Source organism: Leucopleurus acutus, assembly GCF_964270905.1.
Source record: "Leucopleurus acutus genome assembly, chromosome: 7".
Classification (NCBI taxonomy): Eukaryota; Metazoa; Chordata; class Mammalia; order Artiodactyla; family Delphinidae; genus Leucopleurus; species Leucopleurus acutus.
In genome coordinates, this window is record NC_139150.1 from 68,118,886 (window position 1) to 68,137,596 (window position 18,711).

Below are 18,711 nucleotides of genomic sequence, written 5' to 3' on the forward strand. Positions count from 1 at the left end.
GAAATAACAGAAGATCTTTCTAGTGTACCTCATATGCTTCAGATCTGACAATCTTTCTCTCTGAACTTTGGTCTCTTTTTCAAGGAAGTGAAGGTCTATTGTCAGTCTTGCTTGGTTAGCCTGACAATGTTCATATTTCATTACTTTCAAGACTTCATTTAATAACTGAATAACTGTTAAGAGATTCAATTTTCCAGCCTCATAAACATTTCCTATGTGCAACTGAAAAAAAAAAGTAGTGAACTATAGATTTTTAACATAGTAAAATGCTACAAAAATATATTTACATTTTTCACTATTATATAAAAAGGTTACCTTAAAAAAGAGTGGAAAAAAAAGAACGACTGTCTACCCAAAAATAAAACTATGTAAATAATTCTGGCCCAAAGAAAACTACTGTGGAAGAATTAACACACCATGCTACACTTGTATATCATGCAAAAAAGCTGAAACTAGAATAAAAGAAATGCAAATAAATGGAAAGCAAAATAAAGACTGAGGAGAAAGATCAGGTTTGGAGAAAGATCATGAATTCATGTTTTACCAAAAGTTGCAAATTAAAGGACCCCTAAACGTTGATTCCAAACTTAAGACATGTTTATTTGGCCTGCACAGTTCCAGTGTTTTAAAATCATCTGAATTAGTTGCTAATATTTTTTAAAATCACAGATTTCACACAAAGTTAGTTTCCAAAGATCTCATCATTTCCTACTTTACCCCTATTGTTACACATAATTAGCATACTTCATCTATATAGTATTACCTGCCTAGCCCCTGTAGGAATCTGAGTTTACAGATCCTGATTTTTATGTACTCTGAATTTGAAGTGCCTGACATGTTACCTATTAAGGTGAAAACTCTTCAGGGTCACAACAATATTTTATCTTTATATCCCCTTCACTATAATAATACCTGGCACATAGGAGATGCTCAAAAAATTTTAAGTTTACTAAGAAAAATAAACGTAGGCTATTAAGATGGAAATGTCCCATAAGCAAGTGGAAATAATTTGATGTAGTTTGAGTTGAAGGGGAGAGACTGGAAATACCAATCTGGTAATATTATTGTATAGGAGGCTGATGAAGCCATGGAATTGGGTAAGAAAATACAGATGGATTTATAATGTGGGAAAGAAAAGGGGCCATTAAAGGAACCATGGGGAAAATGTTCATTTAAAAGTTAGAGAAAAAGGAACCAGTGGAAAACTGGAGACAGCAGTCTGAAACACCACAGGAAGACAACGACACTGAGGTCACAAAAGCTAAAGGAAGAAAACACTTTAAAACATTTAATACCATCAAGACGAAAGAAAAACGAGAGAAGAGTTTTTAAAAAGAAATTTAGCATTCAGGAGATCATTGGTGCTCTCTTTGAGAATTTATAAAAAACTAAGTACCATATCATCTTCCTACTAAGTACCTTCTACTCTCTACACTATATGATGTAGCGCCATACAACGTTCGGACAATGAATAAATGTCAATAGATGTGAATATAAACACCTTTAACAGTACCCCTCTTACCAGATATATTCACAAAGGTAAATTCTGAAAACAGTAGAAAAACACTGTGAGAAAAACAATATACAACATATAAAAAAATTCTGTGAAGGGAGTTTTCTCAAAGCTCCCTTAATTATCAAATGCTTACCTGACACATTTGTTTCTCAATTTTGTCAAGTAAGAGCCTTGGAATATTGATAGCAACATTAGTTCCATCTAAAGTATATTGGTTAACAACACTAAGGACTGAACTAACAACTTCTCTCTCTTTTTCCAAAACCATGAGTGTTTCATTCACTGAAGCCCACAAAGACCGAACCTTCAAAAAGAGAGACAAAGGAATTATTAGTCTATACATAATCTATACATAAAGATATGTAAAATACAAATATATGCTCATTCCTAGGAACAAATTAGGTATTCCTGGAATGGCTTCTGGTAAGAAAAGTAACTATTTTAACAGTCTAAAAGCACTGATATTACTTTCAAGGGCACTTTAAAGAATTTCTCAGGAGAATCTAGCCCACTATGATTTGCAAAACATATCTAAGAAACCTTATACTACGGAGATGCAATTAGCATTTCCTGTATTCTGAGATGCCATCAGGGAAAATAAAAGATTTTCAGGAGAAAATAAAAACACTCACATCAATTTTAAGAGTCATTCAAGTTTCAAAAAGTTAAAATGTTGAAAACCATGCATTAACCTATGTTTATTAAATCACATAAAAGAATGTTCACAGCACTCCTATTTGTAATACTCAAAAACTGCAATCAACCCAAAGAACTACCTTGAATAAAAAGTATACTTTCCTTTAATCATAAAATAGAACATTATACAGCAATGAGAATGAACACATACAACAGCATGGATAAAACAGCATGAGTGAAAGAAGTCGAACACAAAAGAATATATTCTATACACTCCCCATTTACACAAAGTTCAAGAACGGGCAAAATTAATCTTTAGCATAGGAAGTGAGGATAGAGCTTCCCTGGTGGTGCAGTGGTTAAGAATCCGCCTGCCAATGCAGGGGACACGGGTTCGATCCCTGGTCCAGGAAGATCCCACATGCCACGGAGCAACTAAGCCCGTGCGCCACAACTACTGAGCCTGCACTCTGGAGGCCGCGAGCCACAACTACTGAGCCCACATGCCACAACTACTGAAGCCTGTGTGCCTAGAGCCCATGCTCTGCAACTAGAGAAGCCATCGCAATGAGAAGCCCACGCCCACACATCACAACAAAGAGTAGCCCCCACTCGCCACAACTAGAGAAAGCCTGCATGCAGCAATGAGGACCCAATACAGCCAAAAATAAATTAATTTTAAAAAAACAAACAAACAAAAAAAGAAGTGAGGATAGTGTTTACTCTTGGAAGGAAATGGTCATGAAAGAAAGGGGGCTCAATGCTCCTGGGGTGACGGTAACATTCTGTTTCTTTAACTGGATGCTGGTTACACGGATGTGTCTACTTTGTGAATTTTGTCAAGCTTCACACTTACGATTTTTGCACGTCTTTATATGTATGTTATGCCTCAAAAGAATTTACTTAAGAGGGAAAGAGGAGGGGAAATACACTAATTATATTTGTGTTAGTGTCTGTGTCTTCTCACAGTACAAAGTAAAGTTGTTTCCCCAAAGGAAGACTCATTGGCTGGTCATCTAAAGATCTCATAGGATGGCATTTCCTTGGTGAACATACAAAGATCCAGGATCTGGTTCTCAGATTTTTCGAATCTAGAAAGTTTACCTTCTCAATGGCTCAAAGTTGACTGGACTCAGGGAAAACTGAACATTACCCAAACTCAAGAGAGACTGCTATGAAAACTCTTAACGGGTTTCATACCAACCTAACTTATTAAGCCTACAATCAAAGATACTACATTCAGCGATAGGAATATTCATATTCACTAAACTGGAAGCTCCATAAAGGAAGTGACTCTGCCTGTTTTCTTCAGTGCTCTAGTCCATAATATCTAGAAGAATGCCTAGCAAATGGCAGTTGATCAATAAATATTCACTGAATTAATGAATAATTACTACCTGAGGAGGGCACTCACCTTTTCCAGTGACAAAGTGCCTACAAAGCCAAATTACTACCCCAAGGCAGCTTGGTGACCATGGAATCAAAAGAGCTTGAGAGACATTTCATCCAAACACAAAGGTATAAGAAAACACTCCTACCCACATTTGTTAAAGCCAACCTCTGAAACCCTCAGATCATTTATATCTGCCAGATTCCTCTCTACTGCCATGTCAGCCTCAATATGACTTCTCATCGTTCTTCCATACTAACCATCTGCCTTCACGTAATGTATTTTATTAGATAAATATTACTGATTAAGTTAGAATCAAGCTGAATTTTCCCTGCTGGCATGAAAGATTTTAAATTAACCAAATTTAAACTGGTTATTTAAAACTGCTTTTGTATATATTTAGTCTGATAGATTATAAGCTAATTTTTCCATTATATTCAAGTGTTCTAAAGGCACCCTGTTAATACTTTTATACATATGTCACTTATAATGAGTAAAAAAAAGAAAAACAAACAAAAACACTGCTACAAAGAGAGATATACGAGTTCAATTAAGTAAACACTGCATAACACAAAAGAAAGATTAAATTCCTCCCTTCAAAAGTTGTCTTGGGGCTTCCCTGGTGGCGCAGTGGTTGAGAGTTTGCCTGTGGATGCAGGGGACACGGGTTCGTTCCCCGGTCCGGGACGATCCCACATGCCACGGAGCGGCTGGGCCCATGAGCCATGGCCGCTGAGCCTGCGCGTCCGGAGCCTGTGCTCCGCAGCAGGAGAGGCCACAACAGCAAGAGGCCCGCGTACCACCAAAAAAAAAAAAAAAAAGTCTCTCAGAAAGAGAAATTAAGGAAACAATCCCATTCACCACTGCAACAAAAAGAATAAAATACCTAGGAATAAACCTACCTAAGAAGGTAGAAGACCTGTACTCAGAGAACTATAAGACACTGATGAAAGAAATCAAAGATGACACAAACAGATGAAGAGATATATACCATGTTCTTGGATTGGAAGAATCAACATTGTGAAAATGACTATACTACCCAAAGTAATTGACAGATTCAATGCAATCCCTATCAAATTACCAACAGCACTTCTCACAGAATTAGAACAAAAGTTTACAATTTGTATGGAAACACAAAAGACTCCGAATAGCCAAAGCAAACTTGAGAAAGAAAAATGGACCTGGAGGAATCAGGCTCCCTGACTTCAGACTATACTACAAAGCTACAGTAATCAAGACAATATGGTAGTGGCACAAAAAGAGAAATATCGATCAATGGAACAGGATAGAAAGCCCACAGATAAACCCACTCACCTACGGTCAGATAATCTATGCCAAAGGAAGCAAGGATATACAATGGAGAAAAGACAGTCTCTTCAATAAACGGTGCTGGGAAAACTGGACATGTAAAAGAATGAAATTAGAACACTGCCTAACACCATACACAAAAATAAACTCAAAATGGATTAAAGACCTAAATGTAAGACCAGACACTATAAAACTCTTAAACAGGAAGAACACTCTGACATAAACCACAGCAAGATCTTTTTTGACCCACCTCCTAGAGTAATGGAAATAAAAACAAAAATAAACAAATGGGACCTAATGAAACTTGAAAGCTCTTGCACAGCAAAGGAAACTACAAACAAGACGAAAAGACAACCCTCAGAATGGGAGAAAATATTTGCAAACGAATTAATGGACAAAGGAATAATCTCCAAAATATATATACAGCTCATGCAGCTCAATATTAAAAAAACAAACAACCCAATTAAAAAATGGGCAGAAGACCTAAATAGACATCTCTCCAAAGAAGACATACAGATGGCCAAGAGGCACAAGAAAAGCTGCTCAACACCACTAATTATTAGAGAAATGTAAATCAAAACTACAATGAAGTATCACTTCACACCGGTCAGAATGGGCATCATCAGAAAATCTATAAACAATAAGTGCTGGAGAGGATGTGGAGAAAAGGGAACCCTCTTGCACTGTTGGTGGGAATGTAAAATGATACAGCCACTATGGAGAACAGTATGGTGGTTCCTTAAAAAACTAAAAACAGAATTACCATATGACCCAGCAATCCCACTACTGGGCATATACTCAGAGAAAACCATAATTCAAAAAGACACATGCACCCCAATGTTCACTGCAGCACTATTTACAATAGCCAGGTCATGGAAGCAACCTAAACGCCCATCAACAGATGAATGGATAAAGAAGATGTGGTACATATATACAATGAATTATTACTCAGCCATAAAAAGGAACGAAACTGGGTCATTTGTAGAGACGTGGAAGGACCTAGAGACTGTCTTATACGGAGTGAAGTAAGCCAGAAAGAGAAAAACAAATATACATTAACACATATATGTGGAATCTAGAAAAATGGTACAGATGAACCAGTATGCAAGGCAGAAATAGAGACACAGATGTAGAGAACAAACATATGGACAACAAGGGGGGAATGGGGGGTGGGGTGCGATGAATTGGGAGATTGGGATTGACATATATACACTATATGTATAAAATACATAACTAGTAAGAACGTGTTGTATAAAAAATAAATAAAATAAAATTTAAAAAAAAAGTCTCACCTTTTGAATTTTCTCTTGTATATTACTTTGGTCATCATAGGGTTCCATTCTAGTTAAAAATTAAATAATCTCATTAGTCAATAAAAAAACCATATGGTAATTTACCATCCAAAGAGCTAATTAATCTGCAAACCCACCTGCTAACAACCACCTATTAAAAGCAAAACTAAAATTCAAGCTCAAAGCTATCATAATTTATTAGAAGAACTGGACTAGGAATCAGAATTATGTTCTCATCCTATTATCAACTAGCTATTGATATGTTATTTTAACTAATCTCAGTTTCCTTACCGGTAACATGCAGGAAGCTAAACTAGTATCTCAAGGAACTTTCAACTCTAAAAGTCACTTACTTTTTTATCTCGTTTTGCTGTCCTATACATTCTGATCTCAAATTCTGTATCTGTTTAACTGATAATCTGGAAGAAAACATACAAAATGACAACTGTAAATCTATTACAACTAACTAGTATAGCCCGCTTTGATATTTTCCCTCATTTCATATCTTTGCTCAAGGCCTCTGAGGACTACTCTTCCAATTATACCCAGCAGACAGTCATAAAGGGACTCCAGACTCCCTTTAAGACTTACAGGAGTGGTCTAACATATAGGCGGCTATTGAAATGGACCAGGACTTCTTGGCTCATATACTCTCTGACTTCAAGTAAAAATGTTGGAAGTCAGTTAAGACTACTCTGCTCTCTTATCCTTATCTCACATACCATGGGGATAATTTTAAATGTTACCTAAAACAGGCAATATTGTAGTTTCAAGGAGATGTCAAAAGATTCTGTAGCTTTGGGAATAGAAAACAGCATTTAAAAAGTTATCTTACTATAGTTGTTTATAATTGTAAAAAATTGGACACAATTTATGTCTAGAGAGTAAGAACCTTGCTTGTCTTGTTTAATGCTGTAGGACTAGTGTATAACCAATATCCAGCACACAGAAGTAACTCAAGAAAGAAAAGTGCTGAATAGATGAATGTAAATGTAAGACAGTATAAAATGGCTAAAGAAACTATGGAATACCTCTTCAACTAAGACACTAAGTAGAAATTAAAAGTAATACATTATGGCAGTATGGAAAAATTTATAGAATGAAATATTAAGAGAAAAAAGGATACAAAATAGAATGAGCACTATAATTACAGCTTAAAAATTTATTTCCATGTTTAAAAGAAAAAGCACCTAAAGAAATTGAGTTTTTGAACTAAAATGATATCTTCCTTTTCTCTAAATTTTCATTTACAGTATGCCTAAAGTTATAAAACATTTTATTCAGAAGTTATCAGGCTTTAAAATGGAAAGATAGGGGCTTCCCTGGCGGCACAGTGGTTGAGAGTCTGCCTACCGATGCAGGGGACTTGGGTTCATGCCCTGGTCTGGGAAGATCCCACATGCCGCGGAGCAGCTGGGCCCGTGAGCCATGGCTGCTGAGCCTGCGCGTCCAGAGCCTGTGCTCTGCAATGGGAGAGGCCACAACAGTGACAGGCCCGCGTACCGAGGAAAAAAAAAAGGAAAGATAACAGCCAGGGGGTTTTGAGGTAGACATGAATTATTGCCATTGAAAGAATACTGATGAGGGACTTCCCTGGTGGCGCAGTGGTTAAGAATCTGCCTGCCAGTGGAGGGGACACGGGTTCGAGCCCTGGTCCGGGATGATCCCACATGCTGTGGAGCAACTAAGCCCATGTGCCACAACTACTGAGCCCACATGCCACAACTACTGAAGCCCGCGCGCCTAGAACCCATGCTCCACAACAAGAGAAGCCACCGCAATGAACAGCCCGTGCACCACAATGAAGAGTAGCCCCCACTCACCGCAACTAGAGAAAGCCCGCGCACAGCAACGAAGACCCAACGCAGCCAAAAATAAATTAAATAAATAAATAAATATTGATAGAATTAAAAATAAAGTGCATACACCAATGGGTTAAAAAAAAGAAAGGATACTGATGACATTTGTTCATAAAGAAAGGAATTTACATTTTCTAACTATCAAAGTATTACTTACTGTGCATTTTCCTGGTATTTTCGGGTAACATAATCTTCTCTTTGCAAAATTTGTAAAAATCTGTTACGTGCTACGTGGCATCTGGCAATGCACTTGTGCAAATCTTGTGGCTTTACGTTAAATGTCTCTGTAAAATGTACAGAAGAATCTACACAGAACACAAATAAAATATACAAAACTTAGACGTACAAGCTAATAAATATAAAAGTGTGAGATTACTGAGAGATTAACAACCTCATTTAACTAACAACTCCTTAAGAGCTGGCATGCCACATACACAAAAAGATACAACTAATTTCAGCAAAAGCAAGGATGACCTATTTTTAAATGAGGCAATAAAAAAGGATATCTGAAGTTGAGTTATTTTACATAATTAAAAATTCTCAGAGTCCATGTGCCCCAAGTAATTCTTATTATCACAGCGTGATACATCCATGAACAAATACATCAACACACATAAGCAACTTCTCAACTGATCTTTTAACAACAAAGGAAGAAAATCAATTAAAAGAGATGAGGTAAGATCACATCACCTTCATTGCTGCCATCAGCGTACTTTTCTTCCTAGTAAGATCAACAGGACAAGACAACCAAATAAAACCAATCTCTATTTCTCAAGTAATTCTTGGCTATGTTACTAATGATCAAAGCAGACCCTGACAACAATCCATCTAAACATTTGAGAGTCCAGGTTTTCACCTGTAATAAAATGTAATAAATCCTACTTTAAGATGGCTCAATACAATAAAGATGGATATTCTGGAAAATAGTGATCCCACACCATACTTAACATTGTAAATCCAGGTCCTAGATTACCCGCAAAGAAATAACCAAAACACCTAAATATTTAACAGGGGATGAGTTCGCTGGATGTAGAAGTCACCTAGAGACTGAATATGTTGAATGAAACTGCTTTAAATGAGAAATATGACAACCCATGCTTAAAAACCTTATGTACAATAAACTCTTGCCAAATCCAAATACACATAATTCATATAAAACAGTTTGGGTTACATGTAACTGGAATAAATCTAACAGAAAAGCTGGTAAAATGCTTATGTTACATTAAATTTAAAATACGTAGGGCTTCCCTGGTGGCGCAGTGGTTGAGAGTCCGCCTGCCGATGCAGGGGACACGGGTTCGTGCCCCGGTCCGGGAAGATCCCGCATGCTGCGGAGTGGCTGGGCCCATGAGCCATGGCTGCTGAGCCTGTGCGTCCGGAGCCTGTGCTCCACGACGGGAGAGGCCACAACAGTGAGAGGCCCGCGTACCGCAAAAAATAAATAAATAAATAAAATTTTAAAAATAAATAAATAAAATATGTAAATGCTTATAAAGCAAGATCACATGTACATGTTTTAAAAAATCACGCACAGAAGATAAACTGGAAAAAAGGTATGTGTTTGAGTGCATATATACATATATATGTATACACACACACACATACAATATATACTTGTACATACACAAAATGATATATGTATAAAGTTTATCACTGTAGCATGATTTTTATAGCAAAAGATTAGGAAAAAAGCCAACTGTCTGTCAGCAGAGCTGATTTCAGAACAAATGTGTGATTAAATACACTATGACACATCCATTCAAATATGCAGTTCTTAAGAGAGAGAGAGAGTAAGGAAGATCTATGAACTGACATGGGATGATCTGCAATAGACACTGTTGCATAAAATATACAAGATTCAAACCCAGATGTATGTCACCATTTAGGGTTTAAAAAACAGAATATATACACATTTGCTAGTATTATTCATTACAATGGTTGCTTCTGGGAAGGGAAACTAGGTAGTTAGAGATGGAAGACAGACTTTTCACTTCCTGATTTTTGAATCATGAGAATCTATCATTTATTCAACATAATTAAAACATAAAATATGTGCATTTAAAAAAAACAACAACAACAAAAACACCTAAAAGAAAACAAACCAAAATATAAGCAATGGTTGTCTCTAGAAATTGGAAGATGGGCTATTATTGCATCAACTTTTCCAGCTTTTACCTCCCATGTTTTATGAGCATAACTCAATTAAACTGAGCAGCATACTTAGTAAGCTACAAATAGCATTCTTTTAAGTCTTAGGTGAAAAATCCAATATTTTGTTTCTATAATTTAGCAAATAGATCAAATCCCTTTAAAACAGCAATTGTGAACCAAAATATTCCAACACATTGCCAGTAGCCAAAATAAATCTCTAACAAATTCAACACAACATTTAATACAATGAATTATAGGCAAACTATAACCTGCAGGTCTAACCTGGCCCACTGGCTGTTTTTCTGAGGTCAGAAAGCTAGAACTGCTTTCTACATTTTAAGGGGTTATATTACAAAAAATAAAAATTAAACAACCCTCACAAACAGGTATATGTGACAGACACTCTTATGTGGTTCACAAAGTATAAAATATTTACTGTCAGGCCTTACACAGAAAATGTTTCCCAACCCCTGTATTAGAACATAAGAAAATAATCTGTATTGCTACCTATGTTCATTACAAGAGGATTTCAAACTACAGTTCCAATAAAATATTAACCATTTGCCTTTTGAGGTAAAGTAATATTTTTATCTTACTTTATTTTATTAAAATCTCTTAATGATTTACAAATTATAAAAAAATAATAAAAACTTAAGAATCAAAACAAAAAAAACTCCTACTGTAAGTTTAACTTACTTTTAGAATGGGTTTTTATATAATTTATTGCAACAAATCTTGCAAAGTGATACATCAGATGAATAAACTTAGGACCACCAGGAGAAAGAAATAGTGAACCAACAACTTGAGGGAAGCTACTTCCACATTCAGCCTATGGAAAAAAGAAACAAGATGATTTGAAGACCTTAACAACAACAACCTTTATATTTACATCACACTGTTTTGAAGCATAACAGGGTTTACCAGAATTATTCCATTTGAACCACAAGTTGAATTTTTGAATCCTTCTAAACTCTTGGTGGACTCAGTTACAAAAAGCAATTAAAATTTAAAGCCACAATTATTGATACTATTTGGGGACATAAGCTAAAATAATCTATGGTAAAAAAATTTTTTCTTTAAACAAAAACTGTGATATAAATTCCCAGGAACTCTAAAACCTATTTCTAATGCACTTAGCCAACAAAGCTGGCTTCCCAGAAATATAGAATCCCAACCAAAAACCACCAGAAAGTATTATCCTGATTAGTATTTCTTGCTTATACTGTTAGCATAAAAGCACTAAAAAGATTTCACCTCTGAAAAAATTAATGTACCTCAATAAAGCCTGAAAAAAAATTACCTCTTAAACGTTTGCATCTTTCAGAAAGAAAATACTTACAGAAATCTTTTTTAACCATTCACAGCAATGTTTTCGGAATTCAGTATCACTTTTTTGGTCAAATGGAGGCCAACAAAGTCTTTAAAACAAAAATAAAAATTAGAATTATGAATAAAAAAGCAAACTCAGCAAAACTTTAAAACATCAAAATTATCTCCTATACTAGAAATATTAATGCTAAATCAAGGCTAACATTCATAAATTTCAACTAAAGAGAAACACCAACCTGTAAGAAATTAGGTCTTTTTCTTTATGAATATCTATAGAGTTGAATTCAGTTTAGTGCAAATTATCAATGAATATATAAGTTAAATATAGGGATGAATCACTATTAAAATTACTGAAAATCAGCTAAAGAAGACAACACTCTCAATGAATTCACTGGACTAATGCATAAAGATGGTATAAATAAATTAGGATAATAATTAATGCCTGGGGAAAAAGAGAAAAACACATGGTTACACATGAAAAGCACAGAAAGAATGGCATAAGAGATCATGACCCCTAGAGATAACCTATATTACAGTCAGGGGTGCTACTGTTTTGTGGACAAACAAGATATGAAATTATTAAAAATTCAGTTTTAGTCAAAAATAATGAACTTTAAAATTTGCCTATTGCTTTCTCCTTATAATGTTTTGTCTAAATTTTTATTATGAGGCAATTATTTGATTAGGGCCCCATTTTTTTTTGTATTTCTATAGCATAACTTACATGCTATATTCATAGAAAAAAATTAAGTATGCAAAGAAAAAAAGACTAAAAAGCTGGAATGTCAACAGTGATATTCTCTAGTTGGGTTTAGGAATAATTTTTACTTCCTTCTTTAACGTTTTCTGTATTTGCTGAACTGGTTCAAGTAAGCTGTATTTTGTTTATAATCTAGAAAAAAAATCAAAAAATCTATTTTTATTTGAGCAGAGGAAGCCCTATACCTTAATGATAGGGATTTCGAAAATATGTTTCAAATACACTTGTTCTCCTGGTCACTCATAACTTTAACTGAAGGCAAAATATTAAAAATAAATTATCACAAATAAAAACAATGCCCTAAACAATGGACTTACTATATAAGAGGATGAGGGCACAATATAAATATTAAAACAAATTTAAACACTTTTTCTTATAGATGAAACCCAAATCACATGCAAAATAACTTAGAACCAAGGCTAGTGAATATTCACATTTTTATATTTTTATTTTAATTTACAATAATTTTACAAAAAAAAAATCACTCAGATTTATAAAGGTTAAGTACTAAATTTGTAAGACTCAAGCCTAATTTTTATAACATCCATTCAAAATAATAGTTGAAGTCCAAAGTTGAAATTATGGCTTATATAAAGTCTTAATCCCTTTTTAAATCCCCTACAAAAAGAAAATGAAATAACTTTTACTCACTTGAAAACTTCTTTAGTGAGAGACTGGTCAAGCGTTTGAAACAAAAAATAAGAAACTATCTGAAAGGCATCACGGTTCAACTTGTCAAACATGTTCCTAATGGTTTAAAAAGAAACAGAAGTAGGAAAAAAAAAAGAAAAAAGAAAAAGGTTAATAAAACTAAGCATCATCAAAAGCTGTTTAAGAGTTTGGCCTATTAATATTTTTCATTCTGTTCAAGAGGTCAAGGCAAATTAATTTTTCTAATTCATGTATATATTTATAAACAATTAAACACATACAAGTTTTTGTTTTCATTCTGAAAATGTAGATCGGTTAGAAGAAAACTAGAAGAATTGGCTTTACTGCAATGAAAACATTCTACAAAAAGAAAAGGAAAGCCTAATTAGGTAGAGAGAAAACCATGGTCTAACATATGGTGAAAATGATGATACCCACCAACATTTTCTGACAATAAAAACAGCTAAATATTTATTGAGTTTATTATTTATCAGATATTATTTTAATTAAGCCTTTTACAAGCAGCAACTCATCTAATCTTCACTGCAATCATATGAAGTTAATAGCTGTGCTTGCAGCTTTAACATGAAGTATTTTATCTAATCCCAACAACATTAGAAAGCAGTTTGATTATCTTCATAATACAGATGACATGACAAATAGATCTGAGTACTCCCGTGAACACATAAAGCTATTTTCCTGAAATAAGCTTTGAGTTGGAAAAAAGAGTTAACATTAAAATTCCCATGCTTATCCTTTTGTGAAACAACTCTTTTATCCTTGGAATGTTTCTATTCCTCAACAAATACAAATGAAGTTCCTACCTCCTTATCATCTCTCAAACCTGCTATTTTTTTCATATAGTATTCTGTTCTCTTCAACACTTCTAATTTTTAAAAAGATATCTGTTAAAGGTTTGCTCACCCACTGGACTGAAATTTTATAAGGGAAAAGTTCACGTTTGCTCTGTTCACCACTGTATACCCAGGTCCAATACTGTGTTCAGTTAATATCTGTTGAATAAACAAATGAATGGGGGCTGAGAGTGCCTTCTGCTTTGCTTCAGGCAACTGAAGGCCTAGTAGAGCCTGGGCTGATTCCATGGAGGGGGCTGCTTATGACCTTAAGGGTCGGTGTGCTAGAGAGAACTGCAAGTACCTTCACCCTCCTCCACATTTAAAAATGCAGCTGGAAATTAATGGACGGAACAATCTGATTCAACAAAAGACTGCTGCAGCCATGTTCACCCAGCAGATGCAGTTTATGCTCCAAAATGCTCAAATGTCATCACTTACTTCTTTTCCTGTGACTCCATCCCTGGAAGCTAATCCTGCCATGGCTTTCAATCCCTACTTACCTCATCCTGGGATGGGCCTGGTCCCTGCCAAACTTTTACCAAATGTACCTGTGCTGATTTCTGGAAACCCACCTCTCCCAATGCCAGGAGCTGCTGGTCCAAAACCGATGCATTCAGATAAACTGGAGGTATTTGTGCAGAAATATATAAATCTCTATAGGGCAGATATTAACCTTATGCATAAACATTCTTAGAACCCAATGTTTTGAATGCTTTAAATAAGTACATCTGAATTTTAAGCTTATGGAATATAACCTCAGAAAAATGTTAGACAATTTACTACTGCAATTTTACGCTGTCATGAAGTGCACAGTTGTACAGTAGGTCTAACAATGTCTTAGTGTACCCAGCCACAGACTCTGCATCTCCTTTGCTATGGCACAGAAAGTCTGGTGGGAATGCTCCTTTTAGCCAGCCTCCAGCTTTGCAGAGTGGGATTACTGTGTTCGTTGATGAGTCTCTACTTTCTAGAATAATCAAAAAGTCAGCTCTATTGGCAGCCCCTTAAATGCCTTGTCATGTATTGAACTGGAATCTGTACATGTCCTTTAGTCATGGCCCACAAGTCTGCTTGTAAAAAGCACGTTGCGGGACTTCCCTGGTGGCACAGTGGTTAAGAATCCGCCTGCCAATGCAGGGGACACGGGTTCGAGCCCTGGTCCAGGAAGATCCCACATGCCGTGGAGCAACTAAGTCCGTGCATCACAACTACTGAGCCTGCGCTCTAGAGCCCACGAGCCACAACTACTGAGCCCGTGTGCCACAACTACTGAAGCCCGCGTGCCTAGAGCCCAGGCTCTCCAACAAGAGAGGTCGCTGCAATGAGATACCCGCACACCGCAACGAAGAGTAGCCCCGCTCTCGCCGCAGCAACTAGAGAAAGCCTTCGCGCAGCAACAAAGACCCAACGCAGCCAAAATAAATAAATAAATAAACAAACAAACACATTGCTGTGTGATAAAGACACATCTTGGACCCTAACAAAATAACCCCCTCTTGCAAACTTAGCTAATTACACTTCAGGCTGTGTGTCAAGTGGAGGACTAAAAACTGGTTTTCAGCAATACTTGCATTTCAATGTAAGGAAAGCAGACAAAGTTTTCCTTTGGGAAAACTGGATTTTTTTTTCTTCCTTGGAATAGAAATTTTGTTTAGGCTTATATCTCATAGTGAATATGGCTCGACATTATCCTTCAGCTTTCAAAATTTTTCCTAAATAGATGACAAAAGAATGTATACGTTGCTCTTACACATTCACTGGCAAAATAAATAAAAGTGAATCACCTTCCAAGCAAAAAAAAAAAAATACCTACAAATGAATGAATCACCTTTCCTTTCCATTCCCACTGACTCCTTAGTTTACGTCTACCTAACTGCAAAGTCCTGATTCCCCCTCTAATCCATTCTCTGTAATGCAACCAGAATGATTTTTCCAAAATGCAAATCTTTTGGGCAGATGCCTAGGAATGGAATTGCTGGATCATATGTTAAATGTACATTTAACTTTATAAGAAAAGTGGCTACACAATTACATGCTCACAGAAACTAGAAACACATAGAACTGCACACCAAAAAGAATGAATTCTAACATATGTAAACATAAGTGAATCAAAAAAATGTTTTAATTTTGAAGTAAATTTGATGCCACATTCTTGCTTAAAGCATTTTAAAGGGGACATCTGTTTTATAATATCCCTCCCACTAACCAACTGAGACAACTCTAAAGACATGGGAGGGGGGCAGTGAATCTATAACAATGTTTAAAAAAAAAACTATCATCACTGAACCAGAACTTGGCAGATTTTATTTAATTTTCAAAGGCAGAACGAAGACTGCAATTGAATAAGCCAGAGCAGAGAAAACTAAGATTGCCAAAACAATAGAGAGGATGCAGTGGCAATGGGAACCATCCTCAGTGGAGGCCTGGGAGAAGCTTTAAGTTTCTCTGCCATATGGTGGGGCATCAAATCATGTGAGATAGGTGGCACATTTATTAATACATAATCATAACCTGAAAAATGCTACCCACTGGTTGTCAATTTTTAGACTAGACTTCTAGACAAAACCTTTCTACATATAAATAGTAACTTCCAAACAGTTACCAAAAAAAACTTAATTACAGCTCTAAACCTTGACAGTAAAACAGTTCTAATACAGCTGAAAAAAGTCAAGAGGGAGAAGGCAGAGGGTAGGTAAGTGTAGGTGCGCTAATTATCGTATAAATAGCAGCCTTCACTGTGAAATTACATCGTGGGGAATCCAGAGATACTTTTGAGATTCATACACCAAGAAACAGAGGTCTAAGCACATTATTTAAATACTGCCACAAGAAAAACGGAAATAACGTAATTACAAAAGTCAAGAAGATTGAGAACAGGAGATAGCCTATGTATCCCAAATTTTCCTTGGCCTATAGTGGGCAAGATAATAGAGACTGTCTAAAGTTGATAAGTTAAGACATAGAAATATAAACAAAGCATTAAGTTTTTTGTTTTTTTCCGGTACGCGGGCCTCTCACTGTTGTGGCCTCTCCCGTTTTGGAGCACAGGCTCCGGACGCACAGGCTCAGCGGCCATGGCTCACGGGCCCAGCCGCTTCGCGGCACGTGGGATCTTCCCGGACCGGGGCACGAACCCACATCCCCTGCACCGGCAGGCGGACTCTCAACCACTGCGCCACCAGGGAAGCCCAAGCATTAAGTTTTATGATGAGATCTGTAACATCTGTAGCAAAGCAGGAAGGGGCTTTTTTTCACTTTTCATCTTAATACCACTCTCTACTAGTTTTTTGCTAACTGTGGCAGGCTTCAGCCTGCTATTTCAGTTAGTGAAAATTATAAACTAAAGATCAACTACCTTGAAAGTCTCCCTCGAGTCCTAAAGGCGTTTGCACCTAACGGAAGGCGATCCCAAGTCCCTCCGTTACCAAATCGCCACCTCTCCCTCGACTTCACAGACCACCCAGCTTCACTACCAAAGCAGGAATAAGCCGCCCCTTCAGTTTCGCCCCAACTGCAGACTCTACTCCCCTACAAGGCGCTCCCGGCAAGGTCCCGTAACAGACAGTCTCCTGCCACCAGGCTGGCTGCCACTGGAAGCAGGAACTCTGCAGCCAGTGCCGGGCCCCAGTAACCGACTACTTAATTCACCAACCTACGAGGTCCGCAACAAGGCGGGTCACGCCAGCACGGCCAGGCTCTGACTCCCCCGCCCCGTCGGCCCCGGCCTCCTTACACTCCGAGGTGCGTGTGCGACACGATCTTTCCACCGGCTACGGTCGCCGAGCCCGGCTCGAAGCCGAGCGCCTGCAGATACATCCAGAGATGCTCCTTCTCGAAAGAAGGGACCCAGGCCGAACTCATCTTCGCAGTAGGCAGGGCCCAGCAAAGGAAGAAAGCGCAGGCTCCAACGACTGCGAGGGCCCCTCAGGCTTTTTCCCTACGGGCAGCCTGAGACGGCGGCGGCCCCTCCATTGCCACCGCCTGATCCTCTCTCGTCCGGAACCATTTCGCCTCAAATGGCCTCAAATGCCTCAAATGGCCTGAGACTCTAAAGTTTCAGGGAAACTGAGCCACTACCGGTTGTACGGCACAGCGGCCTAAGCAAAGTCACCACAAAAGAAGCGTCCCGCGCCTCCAGAAAAACGGTTTGCGCCGGCGCTGCCCGGCTTCCGGAGGAGGAGGGGCTTCTTTAGAGAACCGTCTCCCGCCATGCAATGCACCCTTGCCTCGGTCTTTTCCGGTTAAGACCAGCCGAGAGCATACAAGACCCACAAGGCATTGCGGGGCTGGCGAAGTTCCTCGTAATTGCGGGGTTTTGCTGGCGTATTAAGGCTTGCGTTTTCTGATCCTTTTTTGTTTATCTTTGTAGTTCCTTTTCTCGTATATGCCTATTACGTCAGATAAAAACCATAAGCTGTTCACTGTAGTAGAAAAGCATTGGATTTCCTCAGCTGTTCTCACTACATGTGTAACCCTGAGCAAGTCGCGTAACTTCTGAGCCTGGAATCTATTATTAGTAAAATCTTGTTTGCCCTCAAGTGATGAATGTTCCTCTCATCTCCTTACTGTAAGAAATCTGGCTCTCCCCTACGCATACACCTTTCCCCTGCAGTCCTGTCAATTGATGACTGCTTTCTCCTCCACATGCCATGTACAGCAGAACCTGGAAATGGGGTGGATAGCCTACTTATTTCTCATTAACACTTTACGCAATTATTGCCACACTAAAACCACCAGCTCATTTGATAAGTATGCTATCACCCACAAGTCTTCCTTGTGGAGGTCAAGTGTAAGATCTCCAGGTTGCTGGACCTCATTCTGAGATTTAGCCCTTAATTCTCTGTCTCTCCCAACATTACTCCTGGAATAATTTTTGATGATTTCAATATCCATGTAGGTAATCTTTCCAATGCCCTGGCCTCTCAGTTCCTCGAACTCTTCTCAGCACCCTGGCCGCTTTCT

General features: G+C 37.5%; 1 protein-coding gene across 1 annotated transcript in view; it reads right to left on the bottom strand.

Moving 5' to 3' along the window:
* HAUS6 (HAUS augmin like complex subunit 6) overlaps positions 1-17,870 on the bottom strand; it is a 43,780-nt gene extending 25,910 nt beyond the window's left edge. Inside the window, exons 1-9 of the mRNA XM_082842159.1 lie at positions 17,483-17,870; positions 12,893-12,988; positions 11,492-11,570; positions 10,849-10,981; positions 8,159-8,306; positions 6,496-6,561; positions 6,143-6,191; positions 1,650-1,820; positions 29-222 (exon numbers count right to left, since the gene is read on the bottom strand). Coding sequence (XP_082698285.1) covers positions 29-222; positions 1,650-1,820; positions 6,143-6,191; positions 6,496-6,561; positions 8,159-8,306; positions 10,849-10,981; positions 11,492-11,570; positions 12,893-12,988; positions 17,483-17,610 — 1,064 coding nt within the window. The 5' untranslated portion in view covers positions 17,611-17,870. The remainder of the gene's footprint in view (positions 1-28; positions 223-1,649; positions 1,821-6,142; positions 6,192-6,495; positions 6,562-8,158; positions 8,307-10,848; positions 10,982-11,491; positions 11,571-12,892; positions 12,989-17,482) is intronic.
* Between the last annotated feature and the right edge of the window lie 841 nt (positions 17,871-18,711).